The following is a 20,433-nucleotide window of genomic DNA, read 5'->3' as shown; positions in this document are numbered from 1 at the left end:
GCAACCTTAGTTGAAAATAGGGTATTTACATAGATCAAGTTAAGATGAGGTCATTAGGGTGGACTCTAATCCAATATGACTATGTCCTTATAAGAAGGGCAAAGTTGGACACAGACACAGATATACACAGAGAGAAGACGATGTGAAGACACAGGAGAATACCACCCAGAATGAAGGAATGCAGTGGCTATCAGAAGCCAGGAGGCCTGGAACAGTTCCTTTTCTGACAGCCCTCTGAAGGAATCAACCCTGCCAACAACGTGATCTCAGATTTCCAACCTCCAAAATGATGAGACAACACATTTCTGTTGTTTAAGCCACTTGGCTTGTAGTACTTTGTTATGGCAGTCCTAGAAAACTCACATTTTTTTAAACAAAAAAATTGGATTTTGTTGATGTGATATCACATATGTGTGAGAACATGGTCCATGCTCTTATTGAGCTTGTAGTCAAGTGGAGGAAGCAAATGTCGAAGAAAAACAAATGCACAAATATAAAATTCTAATATTCTACATGCTCAGGATGAGAAAGCGTCCTTTGAGAGAGATTTACAAGACAGAACCTAATTTTTATTGGGTTTCTTCCGTTCTGTGGAACAGATGGATACTGTCCCTCTAAATAAGACTAAATGTTAGGTGAGGATGAGAAGGTGAGTTGTACAGATTTCCAGGCTGTGCAAAGAGCACATGTGAAAGCTTTGAGGTCGACATGTTTGAGAATAGTGAAGGCCAGTATGGTGCAATGCAGTGAGAGACAGAAAAAATGAGAGGACTTGGGTGGGGGATAAGCCAGGGGCCAGGCCAGTATCCACACTAAGAACTTTCCACTTTAACCCAAAAGGAAGCCATGCTGAAGAGTTTTCCACAGGGCAAATGCAAGAATCAATTTCAGTTTTTATAAAAAGGTCATTTTGGTTACCAAGTGGAGGATAAATAGGATAAATGGTAAATATTTAAAAATGATATGGGAGCCATTTAAGAGGCCATTTACTGAGTTTAGTGACAGACAGTGATGGCATGGACACAGTGGCAGCAGTGGAGACAGAAATGGGCGAGTGTGAACTGTATGTTAGAAGCACAACTTGGAATGTCGATGAGCAATTAAATGTGGACAGGGTGAGGGAAAGGCGGTGTCAGGATCATGTCAGGTATCGTTCAGGAGATTGTGAAGTGGGGCTTACTTGTCCTCTGGTGTGTGGAGCCTGGGTCAATGAACAGCTTCCAGTCGCCAAGGCTGCCAGGAAACAGTGTCCTTAGAGAAGGACCTAGCATTTTGCCAAGACACAGAGATGGAAGAGTGTTCTTGGGGAAGACATAAAGTAGAAGGTATGTTTGTAGTAGAACTGTGGTTCTGGATGGCACAGTGGGAAGGGTTGAGATGGAGACAGAGGGAGTTTGTTGGAGAACAGAAGATCAGGACCATGGCAGCTGAGAGAGTGCAAATCAGGCTGTGCCTAATGCTGCAGGTTGGAAAGTGGGTCTCAGGAGAGTCCCTTAATGCATTTGTGCTTGCTTGATCTTTTCTCTTTGTGCTCCTCAAAACTCAGGTCCTCTATTCTTTCTCTATTTACTGATTTTCTGCTCTGCAGTTCTTTATGAGTCTTTCACAGATGTGCAATCTCAACCACATCACAAACATCCTGAAGTTGGAAAACAAGAGTCCATTGGAGTGGCATATATTTGATGCATTCTTGTGAATAAAACAAGGACAGAGAGAGAGAAGCATGTGTTCCTAGTCCCGGCTATTTCACTCTCTAGCTGGAGAAGCAACATCTCTAGTTTTATTTCTTTAAATAGAGAAGGGGGTCTCACTATGTTGCCCATGATGATCTTGAATGCCTGGCCTCAAGCGATCTTCTCACCTCGGCCTCCCAAAGTGCTGGGATTACAGGCACATGCCACCACACCTGGCCAATATCTATAGTTTTAAATGTCTTCTTCTGTTACATGGGTCTAACAGTTCCTTAAATATATGTTCTATAAAGGACTGTCCTTAAGAGTTACTTCATTTGGCCTTGTGACAAGCCTTCCTGACAGGTGGGACTCATGGAGTACAACCTTTTTTTTTTTTTTTTTTTTTTTGAGACAGAGTCTCACTGTGTCACCCAGGCTGGAGTGCAGTGGTGCAATAATGGCTCACTGCAGCCTTGACTTCCTGGGTTCAGGTGATTCTCCCACCTCAGCCTCCTGAGTAGCTAGGAGTACAGGCACTCACTATCATGCCTGGCTAATTTTTGCATTTTTTGTAGAGACGGGGTTTTGCCATGCTGCCCAGGCTGGTCTTGAACTCCTGAGCTCAAGCAATCCATCCTCCTCGGCCTCCCAAAACGTTAGAATTACAGGCATGAGCAACCGCACCCGGCCAGGTGTACAACCTTCTTTACAAGTGAGAAAACTGATGGTCAGTGAGGTAAAGTAAGTGCTTTATTAAAAGCTTGTCAAGCTACTGCATGCAGAGTCCAGACCAGAAAGACTTTCTGATTCTGGGTTTTGTGTTCTTCATACAGTATCAGACAAAGTTGTTGAAAAACTTAAAACACTTCAAAAGCTGTCAAACACTGTCGACTTTAGTCCCTCCAAGCAAGAATTTTGTCATAAATTCTTTGTATGCCCCCCATTACCTGGCACACAGCATATGCTCAATGGGGATCCATAGACTTAGTGTTTTTCCCCGGGTCATGTTGCGGGTGTTATGGGGACTTGCTTTTTCCATGCTCTTTTTGAGGAGCTCTTATTTTCCTAAAGACATTGCAGCTGTACCAGAATTGGGCAAGGCCATACTTTAGTACTTCTGTATATAGGAGTCAGGGAAGCCTGCTTATAAGTCGTGTTGCTGCTATTTAGGATCTATGTGAGCTTGGGAAAGTCATTTCTTCTACCTGAGACTCTTTACTTTTGTTTTTAAAATGGAGAGAATCATGCCTACCTGGATTTTGTGTGTGTGTAAGATTGAAAAAAAAAAAACTCTTTGTCAACTATATAAGGCAGCCTTATGGTTCTCTGCACACCATAGGCATTTGTTAAGTGGATGTACAATGGAGATACACAGACACCTACACAGCACTCTACCAGGGCCTAGAATAGGGCTGCCTACACAGTGTTTATGCAGTTGCTTGCATGCATGTGGCACCCAGGAAATGTGCTTTAATGAAGGGATGTCATGTTCAAACAGACATTTTGCTGATTGGATTGCTCAGTGGAGCAGGCAGATGTTCTTGTTCCAAAAGGTTCACTAGCCATGCAGCTCCCCATCTCTTCAAAGCTGCATAGAGAGTGACTCTCCCGTGCATCGCAGCTGCTTCTTTGCTGATTTGTATGGCCACAAGGAGCGTCCTCTTGGCCCTCGTGGTCCTTGACTTACTCTTCTATATTCCACCAGGTAAAATGGAGTCCCCTCCTTGTAGAATTAGGAATAGTAAAGGAAAAAAAGGTGTGAGGTTCTACAAGAGTGAGAAAAAGGCAGGACTTGGACAAAGGAAGCTCCAACAGGGAGGAAGGTGAGCAGAGATGGACATGCTGGGCTGGTCCAGAGAATGCAGAAAAGATCCAAAGGACATAGAACAGGAGGTGGCTCTCCTCAGAAAAGAAACTGGTTATAGATTTTGGTTTGGGGAGTTGGTGAAGTTTGAGGGGAAGGCTGGACTGTTGGTACTGGCAGAAGTAGGGCACAGCAAAAAGATGAGACTTTCAAAGAACAGGGAGGACTTGGGGATAAGAAGGAGACTGTTCTTTGAGGACTCTTAGAACTTGCCTTCCACAGTCAGCCACCCATGTTATTTTTCACTCATTTAGAAGCCAAGGTAAATTTTATGCTGAGCAGAATCCACAGACACAGCTGGGTAAGATGTATTACACTAACTTATAGCATGATGAGGTCCTATGAAACATCAGTTTGAGAGGTCAGAATTTACATTCTCTGGACAGAAGCCAGCAACTTGGTGGTAATGAGAAGAGTCTACTTCAGTCACTAAAGTGGAGGTTCTCAAAACTGTTTTGCTTGTGGTTTTCCGAGGTCAGCAGGGAGCCCCTACCCTTTGCCTCAAACCTTCATATATAAAGTATATCACTCAAGGACCAAGTGTGAAGTGTTTAAAAGACAGATATGAGGCTGGGCACAGTGGCTCACGCCTACAATCCAAGCACTTTGGGAGGCGGAGTCGAGTGGATCACCTGAGGTCAGGAGTTCGAGACCATTCTAGCCAACATGGTGAAACCCCGTCTCTACTAAAAATACAAAATTAGCCGGGCATGGTGGCGCATGCCTATCCCAGCTACTCGGGAAGCTGAGACAAGAGGATCACTTGAACCCAGGAGGCGGAGGTTGCAGTGAGCTGAGATGGTGCCATTGCACTCCAGCCTGGGCAACAAGAGTGAAACTCCATCTCAAAAAAAAAAAAATTAAGTAAAAAAAAAGAAAACGAAGACAGATATGAATGAGGACCATGTTGAGATGATGGCTGATGTCCTGCATGGTGGGACCTCTGATACTCTGCAATGTGTCTCTACTGGACTCCTTTGTCCCCAGAAAGGTGCCTGAGGTCTAGTGAGCACATGGTGGGCAAGTTTGCCTGCTAATGGCCCTTGACCATACCACATTGATTATTTTCACACCACAAAGTTTCAATCCATGGACTCGTGGGGGCACCTGGGTGGAGAAACTGATAAGACTTAGCATGCAAGAGCAGATGATTCAGTAGCGGCAACTCAGGGCCACCCTTGCCCTCTTAAACTGCCTTCCTATTACCCCTCCTCCACCCTCTGGTTTCCAGAGGCTCCCAGTTCTTAAGGTGTAGAAAAATTACTAGCAATAAATTTCCATAATTGTCTCAGGTATTTCAAACCATTTCACACTCATTCTCCCATGGGTGCAAAGTACCCATGGGAGAATGGGTACTTCTTAAGTACCTTGTGATTAAGCACTTGACAAAAAGTCATGCAGATTGTTATTGGGGAATACAGGGGTAGAACTGTAGGCTTCTAAAATTCCAGTTCAGTGATTTTTCTTTCTTTATGCTGACACTTTGATAATCACAAACTGCCTCAGGTAGCTGTTCCAGACCCTGCATGCCTCCTGGTATGGGACCTCTGCAGGCTCCTGGGATGACTTTGATGTCTGAATATTCTTTCTGAAGCAAATAGTCTCAAGCTGAATATGCTGGGTCCTGTTAACTCCACGTAGTTGATCAGTAATTCATGTAACTAATTGTGGATTCATATAATGGCTTATAATAGGGCCCCTGGAAAACAAGGTAAGAGCAACTGAAAAGGGGCATTCAGCTATAAAATGTCTTGCGTATCTTTGATTGTGTCTAATTCATTATTAAAAAGTGAAAAGTGTGGTCTGAGGTCTAATTTTATCCATGACAACATGACACTTCAGGACACTAACTGTGTATTAACCTTGGTTTCTCTTGGCAGGTAGAAGTGGACCCAATGTCTACATACAAAAAATCTTTGCTTCATGTTGGCGACTGCACGGTACTTGCCGGACAAAATGTTTAAAAAACGAACAATATCATATTTTTTGTGATACTACACGTTTGTGCTGTGTAAACCCAAAATATTTACCTATACTGACTGGGAAATAGTTGTGAGTACCTGAAAGCTGTTGCTGATTTCCTCTGGGAACCCAGATCCCTCTCGGTTGCACCATTCGATTAAAACAATGGCTTTAGCCTATCAGTGTTCCTTTGTCTGCTGTATTTCTCTTTATTGTCTCTCCTACAGAAATACTCAAATTCCTTGTATTTAGTATTTTTCTTTTTATTAATTTATCGCTTCTTAAAAGTCTCTTAAGAACTTTTTGAAGTATAACATACAATTACAAAATGTACAAATCAAGAGTAAACATCATCCTGATGAACTGCACAAATTTCACACACCTGTGTAAACAGCACCCTGCCCCCACAAAAGAATATTACAACATCCCAGGCAGTACCAGTCACTACTCCACACAAAATAATTCCTAGCCTGACTTTTAATAGGAAGGTCCTGACATCTATTTTTGAACTTTATATAAATGGAATTGTAGGTATTCCTTTGTGTCTGGCGTCTTCCACACTACATTACTTTTGTGAAGTTTATTAATCTGTTTCATGTAATTGTAGTTTATCCTTCTCAATGGCATATTGTAATACATTGGGAAAGATATTACAATTTATTTGAATATTCTAAGTGAAGATGGTCTTATTTGTAGTTTCCAGTTTTCGCTTTTATACATAGGGATGTGGTGCAGGGATTTCTGTGGGGGTTATATACCTAGGAGAGAAATTGCTAGGGCACAGGCTACGTATACATTCAGTTTTAGTAAATACATAGCATCTGATTGTTTTCCAAATTGGTTGTACCAATTTATGCTGTCATCCACAATGTGTGAGCATTCTTGTCGCTTTACATTCTTGTCCACATCTAGTATTTTATGCCTTTTAAAAAATATTCTAGGGAGAATACAGTGATGACATATGGGGTTTAATTTGTGTTGCATGGATGACTAATGAAGCTGAGCACCTTTTCAGATGTTTATTGGCCGTTTAGATATCCATATTTGTGATATGACCCTTCAAGACGTTCGTCCACTTTTCTATCGGATTGTCTAACTTGGGAACCTACTAAGGAACACTCGTGGTTTGATGTTGAAAACAATGAAGTGAAAGTCATATTGAAAATATTTAAGTTGAAATATTGAGTATGTTATAGTTTGCAATGGACAAAGACGTTTGGTGCTATTTAGGATGACCAGGCCATAAAAATGTTTCTATGCTTGAAAAATTAGGAATGCTTTTCCAAAATGGTGGATTAGAGGAACTGCTAGCATACCTCTCCCACTTGGAAGGACAAAATAGTGCGTACAGATTCAGGTTGTGAACTATTTTTCAAGAAGCAACGCAATAACTGAACAGGAAAAAAACAGTAATCTATTGATGTTTTGAAGGAAGCAGGAGACTGCAGCCTACACTGAGTCAGTCGAAGGGCTGCGAGTCCCCGGAGTGTGAGAGAGGGAATTTGCCTCTGGGATACACATCCCCACTAGGGATCCTGAAAGTCCAGGAAAAAAGGTGGGGGTGCTGGCGGGGAAGCCCTAACCCGAACTAATGCAGGAACCGACTTGGGGAGGTTTATGTAATATAAACTATTCCATACTTTTAGGGGGAGACCCTTGCATGCACTTCAGATCCCAGCGTAGACTGAGTGCAGCCATTCCTTACTCTTCCTCACAGGAGGCCTTGCGGCCAGCTACAAAGTTCAGGCGCTGGTTGCAGGTTGAAAGAACCTCCCAACGGGGTTCACAATACAACCTCGTGTGGGGACGAATTTCCTTGGCCAGGGCCGGGGGCGGGGAGGGTGAAAAGTGGGCTGCAAGTGCAGGAGCCGTAGGTGCAGGAGTCGTGGGTGCAGAAACTGCAAGTGCAGGAGCCAAGGGGGCACGCCGGCTTTGCAGCGGACAGGGAGGGGCGTGGCCTGAACGCCTGGACTGCAATCTCTGCCGGGAAAGCTTATGACTCCCGGCAGCCGCGAGTTCTGATTACAGGCTGACTGGAACTCAGCTCGCTGCTTCCAGTGGAACACCATGGGAGTGGATCTGCCTTGTCAAGTGGGTAGGAACTGTGGAGCTTACCACCGCCTGCTACTCCCTACTCCTTGCACAGACTCTTCTATGCAGCAGGGGCAGTAACGCTGCCCTCTGAAACATCAACCCGGTGGCCTGAGACCCGCTCCTATCCCCCAACACCCATAGAAGCTCCTGCTTTCTCTGCACATGGAGACCAGTGTGCAAGCCCGCCCGACCCAGCCCCTATCTGTCTTTGCCCCGCCACCCGCCCTGGCAACTCAACGCAAAGGACAGAGTCCCCTGGGAGCTACATGGCCCCGCCCATGTCAGGAGAAACCAGAGTATCCCCCTCTGGGCAACATCAGGCAAGCAAAAATCCCACTGCTACTACCGCAGCTGCTGCTCTTTTGCAAGCGCCGCCTCCTAGCTGGAGGCCAACCCACACAGTCCCTGACAGTATCTCCCGGTAGATTAACATTGCACCTAGGAAGGAGAAAACCGCTATGGGATCTCAGCTATCACTGCTGCCTGCATCACTCTGGCTAACCAGGAGGTCCTGAGTCTGTCCACATGACCAGTTCATTACTACTATAACCCGCATTCAAGAAAGCTAACACACTAAGGCTATCAATAACCAAGGAATTTCGCAGAATCTATGTCACAACCTTGCCACCCCCATTAAAGCTGGTGCTGCTACCCACTGCGGGGAAACTTCAGTGCAGGTCACATAACTGGATCCCTTGCAGACATTCCCCAACACCAGCTGCAGTGTGTCAACTTCTCTGGGCAGCTAGACCCAGAGGAGCAAGAACACTCACAGTAACCTGGCTCCCAGGGACTTCCAGGGAGTCCCACTTTCAGGGGAAGGAGGAGTGCACCACATCAAGGGAACACCTTGTGGGACAAAAGAATCCAGGAGGCAGGCCTTGAGCACCAGATGGAAGGCTTCCTTTAGTAGATGTACAGTTGACGTGCTGGGCTCAGCAGGGAAAGTCTCCAATCTCTCCCAACAGTCAGACAGCTGTGGTGCATGTGAAGGGTCTTGGAGAAAAGGAAGTCTTTCCCATGTTGTCCACCACCATAGGCAGAGTTGGGCTTCTCCCATGGGAGCTTAGTGTGGGTGCAACTATAGACAGTCTTCCTGGAACACATCCCCACAGGAGGAGCACCCTCTAGGTTCAAGGTTGCAGGAGAAGCAGAGCCACAATTCCTCTCTATTTGGAATGTCAACATTCCTACAGATGAAAAAAAGGTCATGAAAAAAAGTCCTGTCAGTCATCTCCTGGACATCAGGAACACTGGGACAGGAGCATGCCTGAGAGGTGGGTAACTTTCCTGGTGATCTGGCAGCAGGGCTGAGGTGGCTCCAACCCTTCCCACAATAAGACCCCAGCGTAACTCACTGAGAGCTCCTCCAGCCTCCTCTGTCAAGCCTGGGACATCATTCACCCACCTGCTTTAGCCACAGCTGGTTCCTACCCAGGGACACCTCCTCTACTGGCCTGAAGCCTGAACTATCAAATTAGTAAATAAAATACTGGGAGAAAATAAATAAATAAAAAAGTCCACACTATGGGGGAATGGGATAAGCTTTAAGAGACCTCTACCATTCCAACCCCGTAGGACACGGTGAACTTGCTAACACACTGAGCACATTGCTACTACAACTAGCATATAAGAAAATCATCATACAAAGACTCTCTATAACCAAGGGTCTTCACCCCCTAAAGCACCAAGAACTGAATTAGGCTATAATTAACTATAAGAATTAAAGTCTCATCCTTAAGGGGAAAAAAGAAATTTAAAAACAAACAGACAAATAAGAGAAACACAGTCATATCAAATATAAATTCAAGAATAATGAGACGAAAGTCTATCCAAATGAGAAGGAACCTGAAAAATAACTCAAGTAATATGACAAAACAAGGTGCTATAACACACCTAAAAGATCACACTAGCTCTCCAGCAATGGACTCAAATCAAGATGAAATCTTTGAAATACCAGATAAGAAATATGAAGATTGATTATTAAGCTACTCAAGAAGATATTGGAGAAAGGTGGAAACCATCTTAGAAAGAAATTAAAAAGCAGTTCAGGATTTGAATGAAAAATTTTCCAGAGAGATAGATATCATCAAGAAAAAAACAACTGGAACTTTTGGAAATGAAAGACACACTGAGGGAATTACAAAATACAGTGGAAAGTTTTTACAATAAAGTAGAACATGTAGAATAAAGAATTTCAGAGCTCAAAAACAAGGCTTTTGAATTAACCCAATCAGACAAAAATAAAGAAAAATAATAAAATGAAATGAACAAAGTCTCTAAGAAGTATGGGATTATGTAAAGTGGCCAAACCTAAGAATTATTGGTGTTCCTGGGGAAGAAGAGAAAGTATTAAGTCTGGAAAACCTATTTTAGGGAATAGTTGAGGAAAACTTCCCAGGCCTGCCTGGAGATCTAGATATGCAAATCCAAGAAGCTCAAAGAACTCCTGGGAAATTCATTACACATTCACTAAGGCATATAGTCATCAGGCCATTTAGAGTCAACATGAAGGAAATAATTCTAAGAGCAGTAAGAAAAAAGCAGCAGTTAAATTACAAAGGAAAACCTATCAGACGAACAGCAGACTTCTCAGCAGAAACCTCAGGGGATTGGGGTTGTATCTTCAACCTCCTTAAACAGAACAACTGTCAGCCAAGAATTTTGTATCCTGCAAAACTAAGTTTCATAAATGGAGAAATAAAGTTATTTTCAGACAAACAAATGCTGAGGGAATTTGTCACTTCCAAACCAGCACTCCAAGAACTGCTATAAGGAGTTCTAAACTTTGAAACAAAAGCTCAATATATACCAAAAGAGAACCTCTTAAAAACTTAAAACTCACAGGCCTATAAAACAATAACACAATGAAAAAACATATCTAGATAACAATTAACATGATGAAAAAAAGTACTTCATATTTCAATATTAACATAGAATGTAATATTAACATCGAATGTAAATGGCCTAAATGCTCCACTTGAAAGATATAGAATGGGAGAATGGATTGAAGTCACAATCCAAATATCCACTGTCTTCAAGGGACTCACCTAACACAGCAGGATTCATACAAACTCAAGGTAAAACAATGGGAAAAGGTATTCCATGCAAATGGGAATCAAAAGGGAGCAGGAGTAGCTATTCTTATATGAGGCAATGATGGGAAGGTGGGAGGTGTTGCAGATCCCTCATTATATCTTCCTCCCTTTGGAGTTTAGACACAACTGACCAGCATTAACATTAAAACAGCGATCTTAAGGCTGAGAAAACAGACTGTGCCAAATTCCAACCTGAATCTGGTATAAGATCATATGATAGATAGTGGGCCCCAAAGAAAATAAAAGTATTTTATCCTAAAATACATTTCTTTGACATATTTTGAAATAGCCTTGCAAAGCTGTCTCTTGATGGGGAAATTTACATTCTGTAGAGAATCTCCTTCCCTCGCTAGGGCTCTTCAGGAGAGTCTGACACTTTTTAACCCATTGCCCATTCAGAAAAAAAAAAAAAAGTGCAGCTGGCCGTACTCATATGATGTTATATAACATGCTTTTTGAAGCTGATGCAAATCTGACTGACTTTCAATGTGAAAATAAAATATAAAAACTGTTCTTGGAGTCATTTGTAAACAGAAATTGTCTGTAATCCTAATGCAACAGAAATGTATGTTACATTAGGATTAGAGACAAGAATATTCTCAGGGCAGACAGGAAATGGGTTAAGGTCCAATAAGAGATATTCACATCTATTCTCTCTGAAGCCTGCAAACTAGAGGCTTCATCTACATGACAGGGACCTTGGCTTCCACAATCCCATCCACCCCCTCAAACCTTACCTTACCTTTCCTTAAATTAACTCAGGATGACTTTAACTCTTTAGGCAGAGCTTAACTCCTTCAACCAAATGCCACCCAGGACATCTCTGAATCTACTTATGACCTGGAAGCTCCCCTTCCCCTGCTTTGAGATGTCCTGCTTTTTGGGCTGAACCAATGTACATCTTTCTTTTTTTTTTTTTGAGATGGAGTCTCGCACTGTTGCTCAGGCTGGAGTGCAGTGGTGCGATCTCGGCTCACTGCAACTCCACCTCCTGGATTCACGGCATTCTCCTGCCTCAGCCTCCCTAGTAGTTGGAACTACAGGTGCCCGCCACCACGCCCGGCTAATTTTTTGTATTTTTAGTAGAAACGGGGTTTCACCATGTTAGCCAGGATTGTCTCAATCTCCAGACCTTGTGATCCACCCACCTCGGCCTCCCAAAGTGCTGGGATTACAGGCTTGAGCCACCGCAACCCGTGAACCAATGTATATCTTACAGGCGTTGATTTATGTCTTTGCTTGTAACTTCTGTCTCCCTAAAATGCATAAAATTAAGCTGTAACCCAACCACCTTGGGCACAGGTCCTCAGGACCTCCTGAGGCTGTGTCATTGGCCACTTTTCTTAACTTTAACAAAATAAACCTCTTAATTGATTGGCTAAAATTTGAATAATTTTAGCAGGTGCTGGAGTCTAGGGAATATCCCTGATTGCCTGGTACTTGGGTGATTAGGGTGAGTGGATAGGGTCCCATAGTATGAAGCCCTGATAAAGGAGGTGGTTGAGGTGTGGACTCTGAATTGGTTGGTTCGAAAAGCACACTGTGGGCAAGTATGATTTGAAAAGCATACTGTCTCTAGGAGTTGGCTAACTCTGGGAGTGGCAGACCCTCCAGGTTCAACAAGGCTTCAGATGTCAAATTGTCAGAATACAGAAAATATAAGATGCTCTCTCTGCCTTTTAGAACTGCTATAGCAAAAGTTCTCAGATGGGGTGGCTTAGAAACAATAGAAATTTGTGGTAATCATTACATGATGTGTATGTATATCAAGCCATGTCCTGCACCTTGAATATACAACTTTTATTTGGCAATCATATCTCAATAAAATTAGAAAAAAGTCAAAAATTAGCTCTAAGTAAAAATGAGTTTCCCTAAAGACAGAGCTTGTTCTTACCCTTGAGGCTTCTCAGAATCTCTATTACAAATTCTAGATATCCCAGATAAATTCTAGATGTTGCTTTCAGACAATGCAGTTTTCACTACTGAATGAGTAAGATTTCAGGGAATGATATTCAGAAAGAATTTTGAAGAGAGTTTGCTCCATATTGTGACAAATCCCTTCCCCATTTTGTTTCTATACACATAGATTTGGTAAATACTTAAGTTATGTTTTAAAAAGCTTTGGATCTTGGAATTGGGTTTCTTTTGGAAGTGTCAATGTACAGAGACCAACCAAAGTTAGTGAATATCTGTTCAGGTTCCTTCAGCAAAGCTGGAGGGTGTGCATATAACATACACACTTTCTCTCAAAAGAATAAAGTTTGCAGCTACCTTGGTTGTTACAGAGTTCATTTCCTGACAGGGTATATGGCTTGTCAAGGGTAAGGTGAAGGCAGTGCAGGATTAGCAAATTTCCATGGGAAGGAGCAGGGAGGTGGGATAAGGAGGTTTAATATTGGCTAGTGCGAATAGTAGAGCAGAGTCTAAGGCATAGAGGTTGCCTGGCCCTGATGTAATAGCCTTATTTTGATATCATGTAGCAGTGGAAAGTTCTGTCCATGCAAGGCTTAACCAGATTCCAGAGAGTACTTTCTAGCATACAGAACATAGACTGTCTCCCTGGCTTTGGGTATCAGCTTTCTAGTTAGTCTGTAAATTGTCATCACACCTCATTCTTCAGATTGTCAGCAGGCTGGATTGTTTTCAGGTTTCTCTTTATCTGTATGTGTAGAGAACTTGCGCCCAACTAGGAGGAGTGAGATGAAAAGCAAGCCTAAGACTGTCCACGATGTTATGAGGCCGAAGTTTCAGAGATTTGGTGCTCTTCTGGTAGGGACCCCTCTACCTCCCTCAGTGGCAGTTTTCCTGGCCATGTCTGGATGCATTTACTCTGCACACTTAGTAACGATAGTTACAATTCCAGGCCATCTCTGATCCCATTCAATTTTAACCGAACTTCTCTACAGTCTACATAGGGAGTCTGGGCCTCAGAGAGGACATATTCTACTGGATTTTTAGTATCTTCCTCTCCAAAGACACCAACACTGAATTTGCTCAAAGGTTGGACATTTGCTGGAAGTACAGAACTCCTTACAACCCCTCATGCTTTTTCTCCAGCTGTTCTCTTTTCATCCCTTCCCAGCAGCCATGTGTGGTTGGGCAGGCAGCACTGTCATCTCAGCCCCAGAACTAAGATGGTGTATCCTTATCCTTGTACCACATCAGCAACTGGCTATTTGTGGCAAGAGCCCCACACTCTCAATCCCACATCACTAGAGAGCCTGAACCATATCCAGCACTGAAGATCATGAAAGTTGTTCCACAGCCAGAATCTACTCTCCTTTGCCACCCAGTCTTTATCCTGAACAGCAGATACAGAACTCACACATTCATGCATCCATAAGAGTGAATGCTGTTGAAAAATGAAGCAAGAATTCACCAGCGTAGCCAGTAGGGCCAGAAGCAACATGACAGAAGTTGCTAAGTTTTCCTGTTACACCTTCATAAAGTTTATTGGTAAAGAAAACCATAAGTCCAAATGGATTTAGGCAGTTTATTAGTTACACATATAGCAAAGCAAGATCAGCAAGGTGTTAGCTCTTAAGCCACAGGATGACACCCATCCAGAGGGGTCAGATGATGGGCAGCAGAGGTGGCATCACTCTGCTGCTAAGGAACCAACACTAAACCATAGGACGGTAGTCTTATAGCCTGTAGCTGAACCCTAGGGGCTCAGGTGGAAAGTTCCATTGCTCAACTGAAACTAGGGAGGTGGATGAGAAATTACTTTGTGCTAGCCCATCACAAGATGGCCTCTCCTGTTCCAAAGGAACTTCAGGGTCAGACTCAGTTCAGACTCGGGCCAGCCTGTAATTAAGCCCTGCCTATGTGGTTTATGTGAGAGATGTACAAGGTTATCAGAAGGCCATGGCAAATCTGCTTCTCTAAAGTTGGGAATTTCACAGAAATGGGAAATGGGAAGCTGAAGTGAAGGTACGACATGACTTAGGTGTCAGAGGTTGTTTCTCTTGAAGCCTCTCTAAATAATAAGAATATCCTCTATGATTAGAGGGAGAAACAGGTGCTGATGAGCACACTGGACATCACTTTGAAGTGAGAAAATATCTTCTACATAGTTTTTGTGAAAAACCGAGCTCTTTTAAAGAAGGCTACAGCTCAGCTCTTTAAATTTAAGACCACAAGAGTCTGCTGGCTTATAAAAATGCCAAAAACCAGTAGTCATGGGCACATCATGGTGTCACAGTTTGATCTAAATTCCCTGGTTTTGTGAAAGATGACAGAATCAAGGGCCTTCAGGATAGTGGCCATTCACTGGTTTCTTATGTCAGGGTGCAGGATTTCCTTTGACACAGCACTCCAGCTGAAACATACAGTAGGCAACTAACATTTCACTCTTATAGCGTTCAAGTCTGCAGATGCCCTTTTTATAGCATTTCTTGTGCATTTCTGATGATAATGAATTTATACCTGGAAGGAAAATGAGTAGAAAGATAATTCACTACAGGCCTTTTTGGACCATAGAATTGCTAGTCCCTCAATTTTTATCCAACTGGATTCCAAGGAGATTTGGTTATGATAATTGATCCTGTAACTGAAAAAATTAATTAGTGGTAGGGGCTGAATTGTGTCACCCCAAAATTCATATGCTGAAACCTTAACCCCTGATGTGACTGTCTTTGGAGATAGGGCCTTCAGGAAGTAATATAAGTTAAATGAGGTCATGATGGTGGAACCCTAATCCAATAAGATTGATAGGCTAATCCAATAGGATTGATGGTCTTATTAGTGAAGGTCACAGCAAAAAGACGGCCATCTACAAGCTTGAAAGCAAGCCCTAATCAGAAATTGAATCAGCTAGCACCTTGATCTTGGATTTCTCATCTTCTGGAACTATGAGAAAATAAATTTTGTCTAAGCCACAGTCTGCAGAATTTTGTTATCGCAGCCCAAGCTGACTAAAACAACTAATAATTTGGAAGTTTCCCTGAATTTGTCAATGAATATAACCCAAACAATCAAGCTAGCTATTCACATAGTCATTCACTCATTATTTTTTAAATAATTACGTACTTATTATTATTCATAAACCAATTTTTATAAATCCTGTGAATCAAGGACTGTTGGGGTACAGATCTGAGTATGATATAGACCTTAACCTCAATGAATTTTCATTCTAGACAAAAAGAGAAGAAATACAAAATATCTCTGAGAGAGGAAAAAACATGACAAGTGCAGTGATGTATTTGCAATGTGGAATGGTCTTGTGAGTTTGGAGGAGGATGAAATCAATTCTGAAGATTTGAGAAATCTTATTGAAGCTCAAGGAATCTGTAGAAAATTTGAGCAAACACATACCCTGTCTGAGTCATAATGCCCTGGAGGATAATTTTCCTACAGGAACAAGAAGGGATCAGTGTTACTTAGTTTGCAAGACAGAAGCCCTAGAGGACAATCTGTAACACTTTTGGGAAGATGAAATATAATGGTCTATGAAATGAGACAAGAAATTTCGATGGAAATGACAAGTTATGAGAATGCAAAAGGAATTGAAGGGAATATTGTACACTAGATGGGGTTCTTTGTCTGGAGGCCACAAATCCATTGCCATAAGCCATAGTGGAATTGGTTCCATCGACAGCTTTAAGAGGCCTTGATCCCATGAATTCTTAAATTTAGCCTGGTGAGTCACATAACCTGAACATCTGATTCATTTGCCTGGAGAATACTTCAGGTAAACACTTCAGTCCATCTAGGCAGATGAACCAATCTGACTGGACTGATTCAGTAACACTGAGTGAAAAGAATTTTCAAGATAAGATTGCTAAAGTCAGAAAGGATATGGTGAAGCTAGAGTACAGGGCCACTCACACTCTCTGTCATGTCTCCCTGGCTGCTATCTCATCTGATCAGGCATTTCTTCTATCGCAGAAAGCTCAGTGATTCTCTTGAAACTAGCCGTTCTAAATCTGTTTCCTCATGTAACTAATGGATTCACAAATAGTACATTAACTGTAGGAAATTTCAGTATATTAGAAAATTAACAAATTGTGTTGTCACTATTTTCTGGCCTTGACTATTATACTTAGATACGTTCTTGAATTAGAGACAAAATAACAGCAGGAAGACAGGATGGGCATTACTAATGAAAATACAATGATAGCTCTCATGAGCCAGGTGCTTTTCATATTATGTACGGACATATTCCATACATGATCCGATTTAATCCTTGTGAGACTATTCATTCCCATTTTTCAAATGAAGAAACTAAGGCTCATTGGTGCTGATCAGTTCAGCCAAAAAAAAAAAAAAAAAAAAAAGGAAACTAAGGCTCAGAGAAGCTTAGACCTTTGTCCAAAGCTATATAGTTAACAAGCTGGACAGCCAGATTCAAGCCCAGATCTTGCTGACATCAAAACTAGTTGATGCTTTTTTCTAGTTTGAAAATTAAAGGGCCCGTGGGTGGAGTATGTTTATTGGGTTGTTTAGTGGCACTGTTCTTCTATATGAAGCACCCCTACCCCCCAAAATATGCCAGTTTTACCTGCCAGCACTGGATCCCAAAGGAAAAGAAAGACAAACACAACGAGGAGAGGCTTCATGGCTGGGAACTTCTGTTGAGGAGGCTAGTGGCAGGGTCTGACGTTGGCTGTCAGGGAATAGAGAGAAGAGGTTGAGCACACAGTCCTATACAAACCTCTCAGGGCTGGGGTATGCCTCGCTTCAGGTAGATATGCTACACTGAACACCCCTGAGGCAGCTGTGTTGGCAATGCTCATCTGAGGAAAAAAATGGACAGCCCTTTCTTGTTTGACAGCTTTTCCTATAGACAAAGACACTGTTCTCCCATGCCGTTTTTCCAAAAGTACATGGAGGCCTGAGAACTATATGCTCTTACTCTTTTAAATGAATAAAATTAAAATTTGATAGGCTTTTGTTACAATAAAAAAGTAAATGCTAATTTTAGCATATTGGTAAAATATTAAACATGACAAGGATGGACAAGTTACACTTGAACTTCTCTTCTCAGAGACAAACTGTCGTTCTAAAGAAAGTTTCACTTATGCCTAGTTTGTTGCTTAATATTTTGTTTTACATAGCTGTAAGCAATATTCTTATAATTAGGTATCCTGCTTTTGTAACTTGATATATACTATATATCAGTGTCACTATAAACTTCATAAATAGTATTTTTAAGTGTTGCACAATATTTTGTCAAGGTTATTTAAAATAATTGTCACTATTTAAAATAACATTTTTATTGAAGTATAAATGACATACGATAAACTTCAAACAGTAAAGTGTACAATCAGATAAGTTTTGCCATATCTATACATTTGTGAAACCATTGTCACATTCAAAATAATGAACATATCCATTCCCCCTAACATTTTCTCATGCCTTTTGTAATATTCCCCTCCTGATTCTCTTTCACCTCAGTCTCCAGGCCACAACTTTTCTGCTGACACTGTAGATTACTTTGTATTTTCTTGGAATTTTATGTGAATAGAATAATATATTCTATACACTTTCTTGTTGGGTTTCTTTTACTCAGCATAATTATTTGAGATTCCTCCTTGCTATAACATTAATTAGTTGTTCATTCCTTTTCATTGCTGAGCACCATTGCATGGATATACATCTGTGTGTTTATCCAGTCACGTATTGATGGACGTTTGATTATTTCCAGTTTTTGGCTATTGTAAATAAAGCTGCTATGGACATTCATGTACAAGTCATGGTATGGATATATGCTTTCATTTTTCTTTTGCAAATATTCAGGAGTAGAAAGGCTGGGCCACAGCTGTATGTTGTCATCAAGAGATCTCACATGCAATGACATTCATAGCCTCAAAGTAAAGGGATGGAGAAAGATCTAGCAAGCAAATGGAAAAGAAAAAGAACAGTGGTTGCTATTCTTATTTCAGACAAAACAGACTAAAAGCCACAATGATCAAAAAGGACAAAGAAAGGCATTACAAAATGATAAAGTGTTCAATTCAAAAAGAAGACTTAATAATCCTAAATATATATGCACCCAACATTGGAGCACTGAGATTTATAAAACAAGTTCTTAGAGACCTATGAAGAGACTTAGATAACCACACAATAATAATGAGAGACATTGACACCCCACTGACAGTGTTAAGCAGATCATTGAGGCAGAAAACAAATAAAGATATTGAGGACCTAAACTCAACACTTGACCCAATGGACTTAACAGACATCTATGGAGCATTCCACTGCACACCAACAGAATACACATTCTTGTCATCTGTACACGGCACATACTCTAAGATCAACCACATGCTGGGCCATAAAGCAATTCTTAACAAATTAAAAAGAACTCATACCAGTAACATTCTCAGACCGCAATGCAATAAAGATAGAAATCAATACCAAGAAGATCTCTCAAAATGATACAAGTACATGGAAATTAAACAATGTGCTCCTTAATGACTTTTGGGTAAAGGATGAAATGAAGGCTGGATCACTTCAGTCCAGGAGTTTAAGGCCAGTTTGTGCAACGTGGTGGGACTCTGTCTCTACAAGATTAAAAAAAAATTAGCCAGGTGTGATGGTGCACGACTGTAGTCCCAACTACTTGGGAGGTCGAGGTGGGAGAATTGCTTGAGCCTAAGGGGCTGGGACTACAGTAAGCTGTGGTTGTCCAGCTGCACCCAAGCCTGGGTGATAGAGTGGGACACTGTCTAAAAAAAGACGTTCATTTAAACTGATGAAAACAAAGGTACAGTACCAGAATCCATGAGACACTAAAGCAGTGTTAAGAGGGACATTTATAGCATGAAAATGGCTACACTACAAAGTTAGAAAGATCTCAAATTAAGAACCTAACATCACACTTAGAAGAACTAAAAAAACAAGAGCAAATCAACCCAAAACTAGCCGAGGAAAGAAATAACCAAAATCAGAGCTGAACTGAATGAAATAGAGACATGAACCGATACAAAAGATTAATGAAACCAAAAGTTGGCTCTTTAAAAGAATAAATAAATCTGCTTATTTAGACTGCTAGCTAGACTAAAAAAAGAAGATCCAAATAAACACAATCAGAAATGAGAAAGAGGATATTACCACTGACCCAAAAGAAATGCAAAAACCCTCAGAGACTATTAGGAGCATCTGCATGCACACATGCTACAAAGCCTAGAAGAAATTGATAAATTCCTGGAAAAGTACAACCTCCCAAGATTGAACTAGAAAGAAATTGAATGCCTGAACAAACCAATAATGAGATCTGAAATAGAATCAGTAGTAAACCACCTACCAAACAGAAAAAGCCCAAGGCAGGAATCTATCATTTCTACCTTATGTTCCTACCTTGGTTTCAAGTGAGCCCCAGCTGGAAGTTCATACTAAAATTGACATAAGGGGTGCCTGGTCATATCATGTCCAATTTCTTAGCAACCAGCTAGTGAGGGCATGGGTTTGTGAAAAGCAGGTATGGGAATATAAAGGTCATAAACAGTATAAAGAATTACTGGCTGAGGCTCCCAAACAAGTCAGCAATCACTCTGAGAAACAAAAGACCTGGAAACCTCAACCTCAGAGAGGACATGCTCAATGGGATATTGGCATTGCCCATGCAAAGAAAGCATTGAATATGACTCAAGAACAAATAATAAAGCAATATACTTTTATCTATGTTGATAAACAGCTGGAAGAGGCTTTAACCCAAGCAAAAATAATGTTGCTGACAAAGCCAAAGTTAAAAAACCCCAAGACCACTGTAGTGCCATATTATTTTCCCCAGAACATACTA

At 41.5% G+C, this 20,433-nt stretch overlaps 2 protein-coding genes across 2 annotated transcripts; one reads left to right on the top strand and one right to left on the bottom strand.

Moving 5' to 3' along the window:
- Positions 1–3,250: 3,250 nt before the first annotated feature.
- On the top strand, positions 3,251–5,587 carry DEFB135 (defensin beta 135). The gene is made up of 2 exons (XM_054499037.1): positions 3,251–3,378; positions 5,418–5,587. Exons 1-2 carry the CDS (start codon positions 3,315–3,317, stop codon positions 5,585–5,587), a joined length of 234 nt encoding a protein of 77 aa, XP_054355012.1. The 5' UTR covers positions 3,251–3,314.
- A 9,389-nt stretch (positions 5,588–14,976) lies between these two features.
- On the bottom strand, positions 14,977–17,251 carry DEFB134 (defensin beta 134). Its single transcript, XM_054499032.2, has 2 exons — positions 17,194–17,251; positions 14,977–15,119 (listed from the first exon to the last, which is right to left on the bottom strand). The coding sequence occupies exons 1-2, from the start codon at positions 17,249–17,251 to the stop codon at positions 14,977–14,979; spliced, it is 201 nt and encodes a 66-aa protein (XP_054355007.2).
- Between the last annotated feature and the right edge of the window lie 3,182 nt (positions 17,252–20,433).

The sequence above is a fragment of the Pongo pygmaeus genome, chromosome 7 (assembly GCF_028885625.2).
Source record: "Pongo pygmaeus isolate AG05252 chromosome 7, NHGRI_mPonPyg2-v2.0_pri, whole genome shotgun sequence".
In the NCBI taxonomy this organism is placed as follows: Eukaryota; Metazoa; Chordata; class Mammalia; order Primates; family Hominidae; genus Pongo; species Pongo pygmaeus.
This window is presented reverse-complemented; position numbering and strand designations above follow the sequence as displayed.

What these genes read in the sequence shown, in the direction of transcription:
- DEFB135 (XM_054499037.1), top strand. Translation starts at nt 3,315, where the DNA reads ATGGCCACAAGGAGCGTCCTCTTGGCCCTCGTGGTCCTTGACTTACTC. An exon ending in ACTCTTCTATATTCCACCAG is followed by an intron (nt 3,379 to 5,417) that starts GTAAAATGGAGT and finishes TTCTCTTGGCAG; the next exon opens with GTAGAAGTGGACCCAATGTC.
- DEFB134 (XM_054499032.2), bottom strand. Translation starts at nt 17,251, where the DNA reads ATGAAGCCTCTCCTCGTTGTGTTTGTCTTTCTTTTCCTTTGGGATCCA. An exon ending in TTGGGATCCAGTGCTGGCAG is followed by an intron (nt 15,120 to 17,193) that starts GTAAAACTGGCA and finishes TTTTCCTTCCAG; the next exon opens with GTATAAATTCATTATCATCA.